The sequence below is a fragment of the Lithobates pipiens genome, unplaced genomic scaffold (assembly GCF_037356315.1).
Source record: "Lithobates pipiens isolate NorthernLeopardFrog02 unplaced genomic scaffold, aLitPip1_a1.2 Scaffold_1, whole genome shotgun sequence".
Classification (NCBI taxonomy): domain Eukaryota; kingdom Metazoa; phylum Chordata; class Amphibia; order Anura; family Ranidae; genus Lithobates; species Lithobates pipiens.
In genome coordinates this window covers 151252698-151273523 of record NW_027507685.1, presented here as the reverse complement: position 1 = coordinate 151273523, position 20826 = coordinate 151252698, and the positions used below count along the sequence as shown (strand labels likewise).

The window sequence follows — 20826 nt, the reverse complement described above, 5'->3', positions numbered from 1 at the left end:
CTGAAACCACTCCTGTGAAATGTCGGAACCTTCGTGTCATCAGAGGCTCTGACATTTGACTGCAAATTGACAGAGGATGGTACATAGAGCCAGGTGGTCAGGGCTGATAATATTTTCAGTGAAAACTGCAAGCCAAAACTATTAGATCAAAACAGTTAAGCCTAGTACACACAATTTGATTATCGGACGAATGCTCCTCCGTGTTTTTTGCATGCTAGTCTCAATGTCGAAAACGAAGGGGTTACTAAAATATGAAAATTCTCCTACAACATTTTTGGACGAAAACTGGTACGTTCTGATATCGTACGAGAAAAGACAAAAGCTGTGCATGAACAGATTATTTTTTTGTACAATATTCTGATTGCGTGTACAGGGCTTTTGGCAGCTGTAGGTAGGCATGCTTTTCTTGACAATATTTGATTTATCCCCACCTCCTGTTCCGCTTTAATTTGTTGGTCAAATCCATCTAAATTTGCTAGTGTATAGGACACCACCTTCTCCACAGGTTGACAATGCTGCTCTCCAAGGATGTCTTCATTGCTCCTGTATACATTGTGTGAAGTCAACCTAAGGCTGGTCATGCGTGCGTACTTAACAAAAAAATTTAACAGATCCCTCCACCCATGTTATACAAACATTGATGAATGAATCCCTCTGCTAAGCTATTGTATTTTTTTAATTTTCAGAATACCTAAACAACGGTTGCATCTGATTGGCTGCAGCCGCTGTTTGCCCAGAATTTCCTGCCTGGACAGGAGAAAGCCGACAGGATCACCTGCAAAGCGAATATCAACCAGTCCATCAGGAACTGGATGAACTTTGCAGAGTTTATGGCCAGCTTAGTGATATTAATGCTTTGGTTTAACAAAAAAAAAAAGTTATACTTGCCTGCTCTGTGCAGTGGTTTTGCATGGAGCAGCACCGATCCTTTTCGGGTACCCTGAGGGCACTCCTGGCTCCTCCCCCTCGAGCAGTGCCTCCAGAGAAAGCTGCTAGCCTTGGGTGCAACACTGCATGCTTGCTTCTGAGACATTGCTCTATGCCTCTATAAGACACAGAGCAGATGTCCCATACAGCCGAACATCGCTGGATCAGATGGGGCTCAGGTTAGGCTTGGGGGGGGGGGGGGGGGGGCGGGCCAGGGGCTGCTAAAAAAAAGTTTTTTTTACCACATGCATAAAATGCATGAAGGTAAAAAAAAAACTTCAGCCTTTAGAACCACTTTAAGACCTGGGGAGGACATTGATGAAAATGATCAGTACTCCACCAAGAGCTTATGAATGAAATTCAGCTGATGTATGGTCAGCTTCATTTACCTCTCAATTTTGTCTATACAGTTGTGTTCATAAGTTTCCGTACCCTGGCAGAATTTTATTTCTCGGCCATTTTTTAGAGAATATGAATGATAACAAACTTTTCTTTCACTCATGGTTAGTGTTTGGCTGAAGCCATTTATTAGCAATCAACTGTGTTTACTCTTTTTAAATCATAATGGCAACAGAAACTACCCAAATGACCCTGATCACAAGTTTACATACCCCAGTTCTTAATAATGTGTATTGTCCCGTTTAACATCAATGACAGCTTGAAATCTTTTGTGGGATTTGTGGATGAGGCTCTTTATCTTCTCAGATGGTAAAGCTGCCCATTCCTCTTGCCAAAAAGCATCCAGTTCCTGTAAATTCTTGGTCTTGTATGAACTGCACATTTGAGATCTCCCCAGAGTGGCTCAATGATATTGAGGTCAGAAGACTGAGATAGCCACTCCAGAGCCTTCACTTTATCATGCTGTAGCTAATGACAGGTCAACTTGGCCTTGTGTTTTGGATCATTGTCATGTTGGAGTGTCAAGTATGTCCCATGCGCAGCTTCCTGGCTGATGAATGCGAATGTTCCTCCAGTATTTTTTGTTAACATACTGCATTCATCTTGCCAACAATTTGGACCAAATTTCCTGTTCCTTTGTAGCTTGCACATCCCCAAAACATCAGCGATCCACCTCCGTACTGTTCATCATAGGTCTTGTTAACTGCTCTTTAAATGTTGCATTTATGGTTGTGGCCAAAAAACAGAAGTTTGGTCTCATCACTTCAAATGACTTTGTGGCAGAAGGTTTGAGGCTTGTCTGTGCTGTTTTGCGTATTGTAAGCGGGATACTCTGTGGCATTTGTGTAGTAATGGCTTTTCTTCTAGTGACTCGACCATGCAGCCCATCTTTCTTCAAGTGCCTCCTTATTGTGCATCTTGAAACAGCCAAACCACGTGTTTTCAGAGAGTCCTGTATATCACCTGAAGTTATTTGTGGGTTTTTCTTTGCATCCCAAACTATTTTCCTGGCAGTTGTGGCCGAAATTTTAGTTGGTCTACCTGAATGTGGTTTGGTTTCAACAGAATCCCTAATTTTCCACTTCTTGATTAGAGTTTGGACACTGACATTTTCAATTCCTTGGGTATCTTTTTTTATATTCCTTTCCTGTTTTATACAGTTCAGCTACCTTTTTCCTGCAGATCCTTTGACAATTATTTTGCTTTCCCCATGACTTAGAATCCAGAAACATCAGTGCAGCACTGGTTGAAAGATGCAAGGGTCTGTCAGGAGTCCAGAAACTCATTGACCTTTTATACACACACACAAACTAATTACAAGCAAACGGATCACAGATGAGGAGGGTCACCTTTTAATAGCCATTTAAACCCTTTGTGTCAACTTGTGTGCATGTTATCGGGCCAAAATCAACTTTTGATCAGGGTAATTTGGGTAGTTTCTGTTGCCATTATGATTTAAAAAGAGTAAACACAGTTGATTGATAATGGCTTCAGCCAAACACTAACCATGAGTGAAAGAAATGTTTGTGTACTCATTCATATTCTATGAAAAATTACCAAGAAATCATAAATTCTGCCAGGGTGTGTAAACTTATGAGCACAACTGTATCTCTCTCCTGATCTCTTGATAAATAGCCTCAATTTCTGTGTCCCTGACCTAACAATTATGCAAATCACAAGTGTGCTGTCTTTGCAGTGACTCCTAAAATATTGAAACCAGAGAATCTGTATGCCAGACAGACATTTTTCAGAAGAAGCTCAGCCTTTATATATTGCATTAAGAAGAGGTTTCCTTTAACAGTGGGGAGGATTGGGACTGATCTGTATCCTCCAGTCCCAAATTGATTGTTGCTTTTACATTGATTGAATTTGCCAGCAATGATAACACACATATGTCTTTGTTTTACAAAACAGCATCAAATTGTGCAGTATTTAAAGGACATGTTTGACTTGGATAAAGTGAGGTACACTACAATCCAGTCACTGGCAGAGGACATCTTGCACCTTTCCCGAAGACGGAGTGAGATCCTGTTGGGATATCTGGGTGTAGACAGTCAACGGGCAATGAATGGAGACCTGCCACCACCAAACAGACCATCAGAGCTTCACCTCTGATGACAAAGAAACTACTGGCTACCAGAATGTAGACATCAATTCCTATTTCCCTTATGTTTTTAAGGGACACTTTACTGAAAACCCGGAGCCTGCATCACTTTGGCTAGTTGCTGACATCTCACAGAAAATCACTGTTACTCAGGAAAAGGCAACCCAGCTTCCAGTTCCCAGCAGTTTTTAGTTTTATTATTTCATGCTATGGAAAGGGGCTTCTGCTTTGTTGGGTTGGGCAGGATGAAAATGCCACATCATACTTGTATGCAGCTTACATCTGGGACATAAAGATCTCTTGTAAGGCCCATTCACAGAGCACTACGTTGGCAACTATGTGACATGGCCAACCAGGAAATGGATCTAGTGCCAAGCCTTTATCAGGATGCCAGAGGAAATTTACAACCTTGGAACACTAAAAAAAAATGTGGTAATCCCCATTCCTTGTCTTACCTGGGTGGGTGGAGACTATGAAGATTTATGGAGTGTTCTCGTAGGGGATTCCTGGAAATGGTAGTAACTAGTCCTTTGGAAGTCACTTCTTTTTTTTTTTTTTTTTTTTTGACTGGATAAAGTGTCTCTTTAATGTGACTCCTTGCACTATCATTAATCATCTGGTAACAGCAGATAATGCAATGCTCAGAATCTGTGTATGTCCTTTGCAGGCTTGTAATAAAATCCACAGGGGGGGGTGCTCTAGCTCTGATGCCCTCTCTCACACCGATACAGACATAAATTCAAAGAATAGAGCCGCAACACCAAAAGTCCTTGTTGCTTCTTTTTGGTGCATAAAAAAAGTGAGTAAAAATACATAGGGGCTCACATGTTCTGGCTTATCACAGCATCATTAATCATCTACTTTGGACATTTTTTGGACATTGATAGCTATCTTATATCTGCATTTTAAACAATCTGTTTCTATAACAGTTTTAAACAAGAAATGGAAGCAAAAAACTTTTCTTTTTTTTTTTTTTTGATTTTATCATTTTTGTTTACTAACATGTGCTTGTCTTGTACACAGTATATCCTTTTTCCCCCTTTTTTTTTTATTGCAAATGCACCTAAATGTGAATGGACTGAATAGCTAATGTTAAAGGGCCAGTAAATATAAGCTACAATTTTTATTGCATGAAAAGAATTTTGAATAACATTCATGAGAAAAATATGTAAACATTCCAGACGATGGATATTTTTAAAGTGGGAGTCCACCGGGACTCCGCGTTTTTTTTTTTTTTTAAAGCCAGCAGCTACAAATACTGCAGCTGCTGACTTTTAAAATAGTGACACTTACCTGTCCAGCGCGCCCGCGCTGTCGGCACCCGAAGCCGATCTCTAGATCGTCTCTCGGGTGCTGCCGCCGCCATCTTGGGTATGGGAATCAGGAAATGGAGCCTTTCGGCTTCATTTCCCGGGTCCCTACTGCGCATGCGTGAGTCGCGCTGCGCAATAAGGACGGTCCCCGCTGCCTCTGGGATCTGTGTGTTTCCCAGCAGGCAGCGGGGCACTTGCGGAAAGGGGCGTAATCTACGCCCCTTTCCGCAGAGAGCTATCCCGGAAGTGGGTGCAGATACCTGTACTGTACAGGTATCTGCACCCCCCTCCCCTCTGAAAGGTGCCAATCGTGGCGCCGGAGGGGGGGAGGGTTCCGATGAGCGGAAGGTCCACTTTAGGGTGGACCTCCGCTTTAAGCAAGAATACAGATTTAAAGCTCAAATCTGGGCAGTTGTTAAACATTGTGCTCCCCACCCCCAGCTCATGGAGGGTTTGTTGCTTGTGAAGGTGATTTATTACAGAATAAAAAAAACATTTCTATGGTTCTGCATGACTGTTCTGTTTTGTGATAATTGGTCCCCCAAAGTCTCATCTTGCTTTTCTTTGACCAGTCTTGTCACCACCCCTTTCATTGACTTACTCGCGTTCAATGCAGAAACCAGCATTCACCTCTGGTCCTTCATTGTATGCGATGACGTAGCAGTGCTCCAGCACCAGCTGGCACAGGACCACACAGTAAAGTTTTATACTGTTAGATTAATCCTTTGACAAAACAAAATCCTTTATTAGCTGTATGGAGGGGATGCATTTTTTTTGGAATTAACAACTGCCAGGAGATCCGCTTTAATGTGAACTTAAAGTTTCCAAGTCCCAGCTGGCTTCCTCCAACAGACCTACACCTAGTTTAATTACCCCTGGAGGTAGACCAACTGTGCTCCAAAACTCAGTGTCTTCATGGCACATGAGAGTATAAAGTGAAGAGCCGGTGTCCCATCATATAAGGTCCCCCATCACATAGTGTCCGCTGTGTACTGCGCATGCGCAGTACACAGCAACACAGATTCCGAAAATAGCCAAGGATGAACGGCGCCTGCACCGTGAGTCCAGGTTCTAGCCCCACCATCCAAGTGGACATAGCGTAGGAATAAAAAAGAGCCGAGCGCAGCAAGGCCGAGCCCGAAGCGTGGCAAGCGAAGGGCCCTCTAATTTTCACAACCCTATGTCCACTTGGATGGTGCGGCTAACACCTCCACTCACGGCGCAGGCGGCGTTCAGCTTCGGAGATTTTCCGAAGCTTCTTCTCCCCCGTACTGCGCATGCGCAGTACGGGGCGGACGCTATATGATGGCAGGACACTATCTACCAGAACACCAGCAATTCATCCTCCCGCTAAAAGTGTGCAAGTTACAGCAGCTTGCACATTTCAGTAAAAAAAACTATTCCTGTATGGCTAAAAATAAGGGTTTGTTTTTATGTTTTTTTCCCATAATGCCTATGCTGCTGTAACCTGCACACTACTGGTTATCAACAAAGTACTTTTATCGGAAGGAGGAGTTGACAGATTTTCACCTTATTCTCTCAGCGGACTTCCAGTTCCGTAGACCTTTGTTTAGCTCAAAATGGTATGTAATATAAAATGATAGACAGAAAACCAGGTTTAAAAGACAATTATCTAATTTCCACTGTTAGAACGTTTACATGGATATTTGTGATTTGTTAGTAACTTCTTCATTAACTTTAATAGTTTAGGCTTACTGGCCCTTTAAATAAGACATTGCACTGCTATCTAATGTATCTAAATGTATACACCGTCCTTTTTGTTTGATCATATCAACTATAATATTTATATGTAAATATGTGTAATATTTTTACCCAAGAGTAACTGTTATTACCATGCAGTCAGGGCAATGAAGGACATTTATTAAAATTGTATAGGACTGTTGCCCAAGGCAACCAATCAAGCTGTATATTTCTCCACAAAGCTGCCTATAGTTAGATGGGTTGCATTTCCCTGAATCGGGTAAATATATAATGTGTAAAGGGTTAGATAGAACCGCTGTGGGTGGAAATGGGGGGAGAGAGATAGAGGAATATCCATCAGACAGAATTGGAAATCTATTTGTTCTCTTTAAAGGCAGTGGGTGATGCTTCTCTTATTTTCCTTCTTTCCCCTCTCCTTATTAATGAATGTATGACTAGCCAGCAGAGCCAAGCATTCCCATTTTTGGTAAAACCAGCTGTCAGAAGTGCCAAAAGTTAGTTCATATCTGTATAGCTGGCTGCCCACCCTCCTATGTCTGTGGGCACTTTATTGTTGTCTGTAAGCAAAATATGGTGGTCTAGGAGATTTAGGCTAGACTGGACAAAGACTTAGTATATTGATACAAGCAGAAACTGCCAGCTGATAATGCTCAGGGCATATAGCAGTTGGATTAGAAAACATTTTCATTACTATTATTTTTTTCTTAAAATAAGCTGGCACCAAGTTAAAGTGGTAGTAAACCACAGCAGTTATGAAAAAAAAAAAAAAACCCGTAAGGCAATGGCTCAATGTGCTAGTATACATCGTATACTAGCATATTATGAAATACTAAGTTTACAACAAAGCCCTCCATCAGCATAATGTCACTGCTCACAGGTTTTCCCTCTTTCCCCAGTCTTTCTTCTGGGTTTGTGGCCTCCGGCTGTGTGAGTGGCCCGGGCTGCGATGACATGCACGCGGGAGCCCTTGGCTGTGGCAGGGAGCTCTGAAGGTCCAGCAGAGTATGCTGGACCTTCAGAGTGCATGCACTGGTGACATCACCAGCTGCATCCAATGTGAATATCTCCTAAACGCGACAAGTTTAGAAGATATTCACTGTACCTATAGGTAAGCCTTAAAGCGGAGTTCCAGGCTTTTTATGTTTGTTAAAAGAAGTTCCATTTTTTGGGTGGAACGCCGCTTTAATTATAGGCTTACCTGTAGGTACAACTTTAAAAAAAAAAAAAAAAAAAAAAAGACTATTACCACTTTAAGTGTTCGTGCCTCCTTTTTCTGCTCCATAACATAATCATGAATTATCAGTCAGTCCAAGCATTTGTTTGTTTTATTTTGAAGCTGGACTGACATCTTAACACAGTAAATTTGTCCTCTTGTGTGTCCATTTTAGGCACATGAGCTCATGGATTTGTTACCAAATTCATAGAAACCTAACTACAGAATTTTATATAATTAAAACGAAATGCATAGCTGGGTTGCATGTATGGGAGGTATATTAAATGCCAAAGGATTTGCATTTCTGTCCATCCATTACCCAGCCTGTACAGCCAGGTTAGTGACCAGTTCAGCTAGGTAATTTCTCTTGCCCCCCAGGCTGTGATTGGACATTGAGTGTGTAGCAGTAGGCTGAACTTTTTCTTCTCACTTACCTTGTCAACATGTTTGTTGTCAGAACATGAGCACAGCAGCACACTTGATTGGTTAGTGCTGGCCTTTCTCTTTCCCAATCAAAGGTTTTTATTATAAGAGGTTAAAACAGTTTAATTCAGTTATTTCAACTATCTGCTTTTAAAAATATATTTAATGTTTTGTATTGAATACACTATTGTATTAAATTATGTTTTTAATATCTGCATTGAGTTCAGGTTTAATCTTCATTTTTCTAAAAGTAGGAATGGAGATATGAAACACAGAATAATAAGTCTTATTTGCCTTGTCTTTCCTGCCATACAATATGTTGTAGTCTGTAGCCATTGGGACAAAAACTGAGGTCCATTTTTTTAAATGGCTACTAGAAGAAAAAGGCTGTAAGTGGAGTGAAGACTGAATGAAACTACAACATTTCAAAAGAAAGTCTGACTAAAGTATATTTCTAGTGAGCACAGATTTTCAGTAATTATTGCAATATTTATTCTAAAGTAAAACTGTAAAAACTCTAAACTTAATAAATGAATCTTATAGCAGTTATAAATGTGTGCTGCTGGTTTCTCAAAATGCAGCTTATGCCCACACTGGGAGTCCCCCTGGTAGTCCTGTGCAAATACAAACATTGTTGGAGTATAAGCAGACTGCCCTTGCACCCCATATGGCAATGCCCGGGTCTTTCCATAGGTTCTTCAGAACTATTGCTGCCAGGTGACAGATGCACACTGTTGGGGTCAGGAGATAAGCCAAAGGTTGGGGCAACTAGCAGACAAGGATAGACAGAGAACACGCCAAAGGTCAGGCTAACAAGCAGGCTGGGATAGTCAAAATACAGTATTAATGGTAAGGGGTATGAGTTACTGATTGTCAGAGAATTTAAAGTGGTGGTAACTCCACAATAACAAAAAATAAAAATATAACCTTCAAGACAAAGGCATAATGAGCTAGTATGCATAGCATGCTAGCTCATTATGAAATGCTCACCTTGGAACGAAGCCTCCATAGTGGTCCCCATACACCTTTCCGGGTATCGCAGGCTGAGGCGCTGTGATTGGCCGGAGCCGCGATGTCACTCCCGTGCATACACACGGGAGCCACCAGTAACGGCACACTAGCTGTAGCAACAGCACGAACGTGCTTCTGCCGATGGGTAGCTACAGGAAAGCCTCCTTATAGGCCTACCTGTAGCAAAAAGTGGTCTGTAAGGGTTTGCAACCACTTTAAGCCTTGCTAGTCAATGCAGGATCTTAAGGTCCCATCCTTGGCTACAAAAAAAGAACCCTGCTCCCGCAGTGGATGGGTATTGCCGAATTAACCTCTTTAGATTCTCCGCAACACTCTGACATGGCCTGGGTCTCCGGAATGGACAAGGGATAGGTCCGGCCCCTGGGCAAAGTTGTGCAGGGAACAAGGTCAATGGCACAGTCAAACTGCTTGTGAGGAGGAAGTACTTCAGCCGATTTTTTTTATTTTTTTTCAGAATACATCCCGGAACTCACTATATGCAGGAGGAAGCGGAGGAGATACTGATTTGGTGGACTCTGGAAAAGCACCTTCAACATCCCATCTTCTTCTTTCTGTGCTCCTCCATGTCAAAGCTTCCCCTCATACAATCACAGCCTACATGGATTTTGGAGCTACTGGAAATTTCATGGACTGGGGAATTGTGTCTTCCATGAAAATTCCTCTTTTACCTCTCACCACTCCGCTGGTGATCTCGGCAATTCATGGTATTCTTCCTTGGGGGGCCCATCCACTTCCAGACCCTCCCTGTCAAGATGTCTATAGGGGTACACCACTATGAGTGGATATCCTTTCTTGTGCTACATAAAGCCACAACCCCCATTGTATTAGGCCTTCCCTGGTTACAGCTCCATTCTCCACACATTGATTGAACTATTTGGCAGATCCTGGCTTGAGGTCCGTCTTGTTTTTCATCCTGCTTTGCTTATTCAAGTTTTTTGCAGAATACATCCCGGAACTTGCTATGTGCAGCAGGAGATACTGATGTGATAGCCACAGGATAGAATTCCTGTGGCTACCACATCAGTATCTCCTGCTGCACATAGTGAGTTCCGGGATGTATTCTGCAAAAAATCGGCTGAGGTACTTCCTCCTCACAGGCCTTTTGACTGTGCCATTGACCTTGTTCCCGGTGCAACCCTGCCCTGGGGCCAGACCTACCCCATGTCCATTCTGGAGACTCAGGCCATGTCTGAGTATGTTGCGGAGAATCTAAAGAGGTTCATTCGGAAATCCTCATCCCCTGCGGGCGCAGGGTTCTTTTTTGTAGCCAAGAAGGATGAGACATTAGGACCCTGCATTTACTATCGAGGCTTAAACGCTCTATCAATCAAAAAACGATACCCCTTACCCTTAATATTGGAACTGTTCGACAGATTGAAAGGCGGCTCCATTTTCACCAAGTTGGATCTCGGGGGTGCGTACAATCTGATTCGGATGCGGAGGGGTGATGAATGGGAAAAAAGGCATTTAACACTAGAGATGGGCATTATGAATACTTGGTTATGCCCTTTGGTCATGGTAATGCCCCAGCTGTGTTCCAAAACTTTGTCAACGAGATCTTCAGGGATCTGCTTTATCAGTTTGTCATCTATCTGTAGGACATTCTCATCTTTTTGGAAAATCTGCTTGTTTAGAGAAACCATGTCCAGATTGTCCTTCAGCGCCTTAGAGAAAACAATCTGTATGCCAAGCTGGAGAAATGCTCTTTTGAGTTTTCCGAGGTTCTGTTTTTGGGATGCTTCTGTGTCTAGCTTGGGTCTTCGTATGGATCCTGAAAAGGTCTCGGCCATTACCAACCAAACCCTTGCCGCAAGCCTCAAGGCCACATAGTGTGTTCACTAAATATTACAGGCAGTTCATTAGGAATTACTCTTCCATTGCTGCGCCTATTATCGCCTTGACCAAATAGGGTGTGAATGCAAAGGAGTGGCCCTCTGAAGTAGGGATGGACCGAAATTTCGGCCGCCGAAACATATCAGCCGAAAATGCCCTTTTCGGCAATTTGCCGAAAGAGAAAAACGTCCGACAATGGAGCCAAAATGGGGCGTGGCCTGGGTGGGGTGAGGCTCCGCCCCCACCCCTGGTGCCGCCCATCATGAAAAGCTAGATCATGCTATAGTGCAGGAGAGCCACCTCCACCGCCTGTTTGATCAAAGCGCCAGGAATATCACAGCTTTCATTTCAATAGCTGTGTGTTCCCGGCCACACGCCGTTGCATACAGCCCCTCCCCATTGTCCGGGCACTTTGATAGACAGATCACCCGCAGGATTGGCTGTGATGTTCCCGGCGCTGTGATCAAACAGGCAGCAGAAGTGCCTCTCCTCTCTTCCCTGCACAGGCTAGCTGCAATGGGGGACACTGGCTGGCTGCATCTGACGGGCACTGGTGAGGCTGCATAGATCTCTTTTATCATGTGTGCAGTTTCTGACCATCTCCTGTACCACGACCTCTGTCTCTGACCATCTCCTGTACCACGCCCTCTGTCTCTGACCATCTCCTGTACCACGCCCTCTCTCTGACCATCTCCTGTACCACGCCCTCTGTCTCTGACCATCTCCTGTACCACGTCCCCAGTCTCTGACCATCTCCTGTACCACGTCCCCAGTCTCTGACCATCTCCTGTACCACGTCCCCAGTCTCTGTCCATCTCCTGTACCACGTCCCCAGTCTCTGTCCATCTCCTGTACCACGTCCCCAGTCTCTGTCCATCTCCTGTACCACGTCCCCAGTCTCTGTCCATCTCCTGTACCACGTCCCCAGTCTCTGTCCATCTCCTGTACCACGTCCCCAGTCTCTGTCCATCTCCTGTACCACGTCCCCAGTCTCTGTCCATCTCCTGTACCACGTCCCCAGTCTCTGTCCATCTCCTGTACCACGTCCCCAGTCTCTGTCCATCTCCTGTACCACGTCCCCAGTCTCTGTCCATCTCCTGTACCACGTCCCCAGTCTCTGTCCATCTCCTGTACCACGTCCCCAGTCTCTGTCCATCTCCTGTACCACGTCCCCAGTCTCTGTCCATCTCCTGTACCACGTCCCCAGTCTCTGTCCATCTCCTGTACCACGTCCCCAGTCTCTGTCCATCTCCTGTACCACGTCCCCAGTCTCTGTCCATCTCCTGTACCACGTCCCCAGTCTCTGACCATCTCCTGTACCACGTCCCCAGTCTCTGACCATCTCCTGTACCACGTCCCCAGTCTCTGACCATCTCCTGTACCACGCCCTCTGTCTCTGACCATCTCCTGTACCACGCCCTCTGTCTCTGACCATCTCCTGTACCACGCCCTCTGTCTCTGACCATCTCCTGTACCAAAATATTTTTTTTTTAAATGTTTCGGTTTTCGGCCTAGTGTATTTTTCATTTTCGGTATCGGTTTCGGCACCAAAAAACCCATTCGGTGCTCCCCTACTCTGAAGCTGTCTCTGCGTTTCATGACTACCTAGGCCTTTAGTTTCTGGACCTTTGTTGAGGCAACCTCTATTTATTTATTTTTTTTTGGCGTTTCCTCGATTGGGGTGGGAGCTGTGCTTCTTCAATCCTTTGAGCGCAAACGTCAATCATGTGCGTGTTTTTATTTATTTCTTTTTTATTTATTTTTTTCTCCAAAAAAATTTCTGAGGAAAATTACTCTATTGGTGAAAATGAACTTCTTGCGATTTTAAATTGGTATTGGAGGAGTGGCATCATCTCTTGGAGGGTTCCCCACACTCCGTAACAATTTTCACTGACCATAAAAAATCTGCAGTACTTAAAGAATGGCAAACGACTGAATTCCAGACAGGCCAGGTGGAATCTTTTTTTTTTTTTTTTTCTTTTCTTGTTTCAATTTTTCTACAAACCTGGTTCCTGCGACAGTCTGGCTGATGCACGCTGTATGTATTTTGAAATTCAGAATGAGGAGCCCACCTCCAAACCTGAGACGATCATTCCTACCTCATGTGTTCTTGCCCATTCTAGCCTGGACTCAAAAATTCCTCCTGGCAAGACCTTCGTTCCAACCAAGTTAAGAACGAAGATCCTTAGTTGTGGTCATGATTCCAAGGTGGCAGGTCATGCCGGGGCTCTCCGATCTTTTTCTCATCAGCTGCCACTACTGGTGGCCTACTCTTCGTTCTTCTCCTGTTTGTCTTCTCATGCCTTTGACATTCCTAAGGAGCCTCGATCTCGCATTGCCTTGGACTTCATCACCAATCTTTCATTTTGGGTGGTAATTGATCGATTCTCCAAGAAGGCCCATTTTGTTCTTCTTTCTGGTCTCCCTTCTGCTCCTGCCTTGGTTCCCATTTTTGGTCGATTGATTGTCCGCCTTCATGGAGTCCCTTCCCATGTTAAGGACAGGGGTGTTCAGTTTACTGGTTACTGATTTTTGGAAAGCCTTTTGCAAAGCCCTCAACATTACTTTGGATTTTACCGCTTCTTACCATCTTGAATCCAATGGTCAGACTGAGAGGGTTAATCGGGGGTTAGAACAGTGCCCCCCCCCCCCCCCTCCTGTAGTCTCTGAAAAAAAGGGCCCTTTAAGACATTTAAAAAAAAGTCATTTGATATAGTGCACTGTGGCGCCGGTCGCAGTGCACTATGAGAAGCACCACGTCGATGCAATCACAAGATTGCATCCATGGCGCTTCATTTGCGGGTATTTAACCTGCCTTGCGGCGCAATGTAGAACGCCCACTAGCTTCCGCCCGTAAAATCACTTATTCTACGAGCGGGAGCATTGTCGTTCAAACACAGGCAGGTCACTTCCGGCTGCTTCACGAAACCCGGAAGTGACGTCGGCGGCTCTGTTCCTCAGCCCGAGCGGAGCTGCAGTGAGGTGAGGTGGCCCTGTGCAATGTTCTCTAAGGGGGAAAAAAAGATTTTTATGCCAATTGCCAAATCTATTTAAATGCACCCCAGCCTTTATATTCTTGTCTGTAGTAGTACTAGTCAACTGTGCAGGAATTAGAGCCATTTTTAAAAGAATATAAAATTGAGCAGAGCAGAAAAATAACATAATGCTTGCAGGAGGAGATGTATAATGCGGTATTCTTATTCAGCAAAGTGCAAAGTAAATGGTCTGCTCTGTGCTTGTTACTCACAGTAATTTGCTGGCAAAGACATTTTTACAAACATTTTTTGCATTTTAGTGTAAATATGAGATCTGAGAACTTTTTGACCCCAGATCTCATATTTAAGAGGACCTGTCATGCTTTTTTCTATTACAAGGGATGTTTACATTCCTTGTAATAGGAATAAAAGTGACATCCATTTTTATTTTTTTTTTAAACTGTGAAAAAAAAAAAAAAAAATCTTAAAGCGGTAGTAAACCCGCAATTTTTTTTTTTTTTTTTTTAAACCTGCAAAGCAAAATGCATAATGAGCTAGTATGCACCGCATACTAGCTCATTATGAAATACTTACCTTAGAACGAGGCCCCGACATCTGGCCCGAGGGAGCCGACATGCTCCCTCGGCGTCTCTTCCGGGTATCGCGGCTCCGGCGCTGTGAGTGGCCGGAGCCGCGATATCGTCACTCCCGCGCATGCGCGCGGGAGATTTCAGTCCGGCCGCACGAGCGCTGCCGGATTTTCACGGAGAGAACCCCCTTGTGCGCATGCGCCGCTGCAGTCAGCGGCGCATACCGAGGGGAATATCTCATAAACCGTACAGGTTTAGGAGATATTATTTTTACCTACAGGTAAGCCTTATTATAGGCTTTCCTGTAGGTAAAAGTTAAAAAATTGACCATACTACCACTTTAAGCACCCAGTCCCGACGAGCTCACGTGCAGAAGCGAACGCAAACGTGAGTACTGCGCCATCTCCTCACACTATGGGTGTCACTAAGTGGAATACAGGGGACGGATTGGGTGGATTATATAAGGTATATATAATATTATATTATATATTGTATAAGGTTTATGAGAAGTGGGAGGGACCAAAATGATGGGCAGAGTCTGCCCCCCCCCCCCCTCATCCAAAAACTTTACTAACCGCCACTGGGTTAGAGGTCTTTCTCCGTACCTTGGTCTTGGCTCATCACAATGAATGGACATCACTACTCCCAAGGGCAGAGTTCTCTCACAATCATATCAACATCAGTTCTCAGAAGACACCCTTTGTCACTGTTTATGGAAGACATCTTCAGGTCCCTCTTCCTGTGACCTGTTCTTCTGACATCCCAGCTTTGGCTACCATTCAGGAATCATTCAATTCCATGTGGGTTGACGTTCATGATTCCCTCCAGACAGCTGCCAACAAATTCAAGGGTTTTGCTGACCGTCGCAGGCGCATGCTGTCTCCTCTACAGTCAGGAGACAAAGTCTTACTTTCCACCAGAAACCTCAAACTCCAGATCCCTAAAAGCCTCTGGATCTCAAACTCCTGTCATGTATCCCTTCTGAAACCTTTAGTTCTCAATAAGTTCTCCCATCCTCCTCCCTACCTTGGCTCCAGTCTCTGAGGATGATCAGGAGTATGAGTTTGTTAGTCAAACTTTGGATTCTCGCTTCTGTAAAGGTAATAGAAAAAAAGGGAATTGTCCCTCAAAGTGGGGTTTTCTAGGCAGCAACAAATTAGAAAAAAATATCAATATTTTAAAAAAGCTTTAATAGGACATATAAGCACCAGGATTGACAATAGCAGTAAATTATGAGCTATGATCCAGGAGGTAACAGCAAAACGGCATATATAAAACTAAACGCTGTGTTAGAGATATCAAAGAGCTAGGATGACCCTTCCCTCTCATCACTGCACCACCTCGCCTCCCATTATGATATGATTGTTTTCAGTAATTCATTTATTATCATTATTATTCCATTTAGTGAAAAAGTATAGACCACTGGCCTTAGGAAAAATATAATTTTCTTTTTTAAATACTAATATAATACAAATGGATATAATTTAATCTGTGCTTATGGAATGCACTGACGATGCTACCATTTGATGCCCAAATTGCAAGTGTGGCTTGCTTGCTCTCACGCCCCACATTTTGGCTTTGGGGGACTTTCCATACATGTAACTCCTCGCAAGTTTCGCAGTGGCGCCTCTGTCCTTATCTGTGGTGTGCCGGCCGACTGGGGACCAGCGCTGGGACCGTTGTGGTGAAAAATTTGAGAGGATTTTAAATTCAGGAGAAACTGCTAAACATATGTGATTGGTAACTATAAGCAAAACAGTAAGATGTTGTATCACTACTGTCTAAGTGATGATAATGATATTTTAATAATTGTAAACTTCTTTACAGCACTTAAAGTGGTTGTAAACCCTTACAACACACTTTGACCTACAGGTAAGCCTAGATTAAGGCTTACCTGTAGTTCCAAGAAATATCTCCTAAACCTACACGGTTTAGGAGATGTTTGCCGAAAGACAGGCACAGCGCCGTAGACAGCGGCGCGCAGGCGCACTGAGCTCACCGCCGTCAACGGCGATATGCCGCGCGTGGCGGCTCCCGTGCGCATGCATGGGAGTGACGTCATCGCGGTTTCGCTGAATGACAGCTGCGGAGCAGCGAGACCCACCGAGAAGATGGATGCACCGGACTACAGGGGACAGCGGTGACATCGCTGGCTCCTGTGTCAGGTAAGTGACACATAATGGACTACTATGCGATGCATAGTAGTCCATTATGCTTTACCTTTGCAGGGAATGAAAGAGAAAGTAAACTCATCAGGGTTTACTTCCTCTTCAATCCTCTGAAGATGACCCGTTGGGGTCGAAATGCATCAGAATTCGTTCAAACTAAGTCATCCTAGCGCTTTGATATCTCTAACACTGTTTAGTTTTATATATGCTGTTTTGCTGTTACCTCCTGGATCATAGCTCATAATTTACTGCTATTGTCATTCCTGATGCTTATATGTCCTATTAAAGCTTTTTCTATTTTTAAATATTGATATATTTTTTTTCTAATTTGTTGCTGCCTAGAAAACCCCACTTTGGGGGACAATTCCCTTTTTTTCTATTACTACTCGGGGTGTGCAGTATTTTTATTTATTTTTTTCTCCAAAGAGTGTCCTTTGTTCTACAGCTTCTGTAAAGGTGTTCTTCAATATCTCGTGGATTGCAAAGGTTTTGGTCCTGAGGAGAGGTCTTGGATTCCTGCATCTGAAAACTTCATGCCTCGTCTTCAGAGGAAGTTCCATTTTGAAGTTCCCCTCCAAGCCTGGTGCCAAGCTGGGGAGGGTGAGACCTCGTAAGAGGGGGGGTTACAGTCATGAATCGCCAGTAATGCCTTCATGCCCTGTCTGTTGTCTTACCTCTGGTCTATCAGCCTAGCCTGTACAGGATACACTATTTACCACTGTGCTGTGCCAAGCCTGCCTTGCCTGAGCAATATTGTGTGTTTGGTTTCCTGTCTCCTGCTTACCGTGTGCTCTACGTCTGTTTATGTGTACTGATCTTGGCTTGTTCTTTGACTATTCCTGCCTGTTTGTTACCCTGACCTTTGGCGTGTTCTCTGTCTATCCTGATCTGCTAGTTGCCCTGACCTTTGGCTTATCTTCTGATCCCAATAGAGTGCATCTGTCACCAGGCCTCAGGTGACCTGACAGTTTGCTTGTGACATGGACCTGGCTGATGTGCCGCTACCTACCGTTGACCAGCTGCAGGGCAAAGTTCACAGACTCGAGACACAGAAGTCTAATCAGACCCAAGTGATGCAATTCCTGCAAGGTTTGAACAGCTTCAGGCCACCTCCTTTGGATCCCAGGTTCAACAACCTCAATCACAGTTGGCGGTTGTACCTACTCTGCTTATGGTCCCTACCACAAATTCATTGCATCTACCAGGTCCTTCTCATTTCTCTGACTCCAAGACCTGCAGGGGGTTCCCTAATGCACTATCCATTTTGTGCTCCAGCCTCAAAACTTTTCCTCTGATCGAACAAGCCAAGATCGGTAACAAACACAGTAAGCAGAGGATAGGAAACCAAACGCACAGTATTGCTCTGGCAAGGCAGGCTTGGACAGCAAAGTGTTAAATAGTGTATCCTGTAGAGGCTAGGGTAGAGCCACTCTGAGGTTTTACTTAACCATGCAGGTGTGAGAGTGCAGGCCCAAGTCTGATACACAGACCAGAGGTAGGAAGACAGACAGGGCATGAAGATATTACTGGCGATTCATGACAATTGCATTGTGGGATGCAGAGTAGAGGCATGTCTGTGCTCTCACTTTTATAAAGTCACTGTTTGCAAAAATCATTTCAGGGTACTATATGGGTGTGTGAAATAGGGGAGTAGAATCACTGTGCTGTACCTATACCGTTGTGCTCATAAGTTTACATACCCTGGCAGAATTAGATTTCTTGGCCATTTTTCAGAGAATATGAATGATAACACACTAACTTTCCTTTCACTAATGGTTAGTGTTTGGCTGAAGCCATTCTTTAGCAATTGTATTTACTCTTTATAGATCATAATCACAACCGAAATTACCCAAATGACCCTGATCAAAAGTTTACATACACCAGTTCTTAATACTGTGTATTGCCCCCTTTAACATCAATGACAGCTTGAAGTCTTTTGTGGTATTTGTGGATAAGGCTCTTTATCTTCTCAGATGGTAAAGCTGCCCATTCCTCTTGGCAAAAAGCCTCCAGTTCCTGTAAATTTTTGAGCTATCTTGCATGGACTGCACATCTGAAATCTCCCAGCAGTGGTTCAATGATATTGAGGTCAGGAGACTCAGGTAGCCACTCTCAAACCTTCACTTTATTCTGCTGTAGCCAATGACACGTCGACTTGGCCTTGTGTTTTGGATCATTGTCATGTTGGAATGTCAAGTATGTCCCATGCACAGCTTCCTGGCTGATGAATGCAAATGTACCTCCAGTATTTTTTTATAACATACTGCATTAAATTTTGACCAAATTTCCTGTGCCTTTGTAGTTCACACATCCCCAAAATATCAGCGATCCACCTCTGTGTTTCACAGTAAGAATGGTGTACATTTCATCATAGGCCTTGTTGACTCCTCTCCAAATAAGCATTCATGGTTGTGGCCAAAAAGCTAAATTTTTGGTCTCGTCACTACAAGTCAGAAGGCTGGCCGGAGGCTCATCTCCTGGTTTGCAGGGAATCAGCTGACGCTTGTCACTTCCAGTGCAACGCTGACATCATTTCCCTTTTGTGCAGCAGAATCATCTGGCGGCAGGATCGCTGTGGGGAAGCCTCCGTTCGACTCCGGCAGCTGAAGCATCTGGCAGTCTCGGGAAGCCTCTATACACCCGCCCAGACCCGTTCGCCTCATGGTTCAGGTAGCGCGGCTGGGGAAGCCATATCGATCGGGGGGGGGGGATTTTGCTGGCCCTATCGCCATACATATGGCCGGGGGGGGGGGGGGGGCGGCGCTGTGGTATGGGAGCCGGTGGGGGTATGGAGATAGTATTCAGGGAGTCTAGATATACTGTGTTATATCCCGGGGGTTAGAACGTTGGTGTATCATTGCTGTATGCTGTCTGTTCTCTGTCTGCCAGCTGCACAGGAACTACAGGTTACTAGCTCCCAGTGTCCTTTCTCAATCTGTGTGGTATGTAAATTGGCGGGGGGGAGGGTCATTGCACATTACATTAGTGTTAGCTTGATCTTCTGCCATGGGTTGGGGGGAGGGGGTGGCAGGTATCCGCTGTGGGGGGGGGGATGCAGGTATCCGCTGGGGGGATGCAGCTTATCAGGGGGGTTGTTGCTGGATTTGCATCTGTCATCAGGGGTCCACATGACTTGTGCAGTTTTCTTTGGCAAGGGTCTGATCGGCGATCGATCTTGCGGTCTGTAATCCGACCGATCGTGTGGTCGATCTACGCTGGCAGGCGATCGGATGTGTTGCATTTGCGATTCATTGTGCTGTGGTTGTGCGATTGGCTCTTGCGATCTGTCGCCGATCGATCTTGCATTTTGTCTTACGCTCGATCCTGTGTTCTGTCAATTGTATGTCGTTTGTATGTCAATTGTTGTATATAATTGTATGTCACTTGTTGTCTTGTTTTCTGTCATATTTCATTTTCATAAGGGTTCATTTCTGTTCTGGCCTATCAGGCCACGGACTGTTCTTTTGGGGGGGGGGGGGGTTGGTCAGTCACTATTCGGTTGCTGTGCCGCGCTGACTATCACAGGTTGGCTGCAGCCATACTGTTGGGCGTTCATGACCTCCATCATAGGAGTACGGCACCGTTCGTCTGTTTTAATTTATTCACATTCTTTTCTGTTCATGATTGTTACATCCGGTGCGTTCGTTAGTTAAGTGTGGTATTATTTCAGGTCAGGATTTTTCAGTGTTTGGTTACATCAGCAAGGTGCGTATGTATGCTCTTCATCACGGGTGTTAGGCAGTTTTAGGTACATTTGAGGGTCTGTCACGTCTACAGATCTGTACAGGCTGAGGTTAAGTTTTTAAGTGATTGATTGGACCACAATCTTTTCGCCTGTACATCACGCATCATACGTCGCACTATCACTCATTTTATTCATATCTGCCCACCACGGTCTGTGGGTATCGTAGCCCTGAGTGTTCGTTGTTAAATTGCCTGTATTTGCACTGCAGGTTTCTCGGGCTTACTCATTCCATACACCTTAAGATGGTTGGTCACTTATCTCATTTCACACACGTGTGTATTTAGGGAGGCATGTAGGGGTGTTCTTGGTGGTACTGTTTCGTTCTTATTTCTCTCAGTTCATTTCTCTTAGATATCCCACCTACCCCTTGCAGGGGTTCAGA

The 20826-nt window shown here is 44.4% G+C and overlaps 1 protein-coding gene across 1 annotated transcript in view; it reads left to right on the top strand.

Moving 5' to 3' along the window:
• Positions 1-8318, top strand: part of MIGA2 (mitoguardin 2) — an 87240-nt gene extending 78922 nt beyond the window's left edge. Inside the window, exon 16 of the mRNA XM_077478523.1 lies at positions 3241-8318. Within this exon, the coding sequence (XP_077334649.1) occupies positions 3241-3441 (201 nt within the window). The 3' untranslated portion in view covers positions 3442-8318. The remainder of the gene's footprint in view (positions 1-3240) is intronic.
• The last annotated feature ends 12508 nt before the right edge of the window (positions 8319-20826 follow it).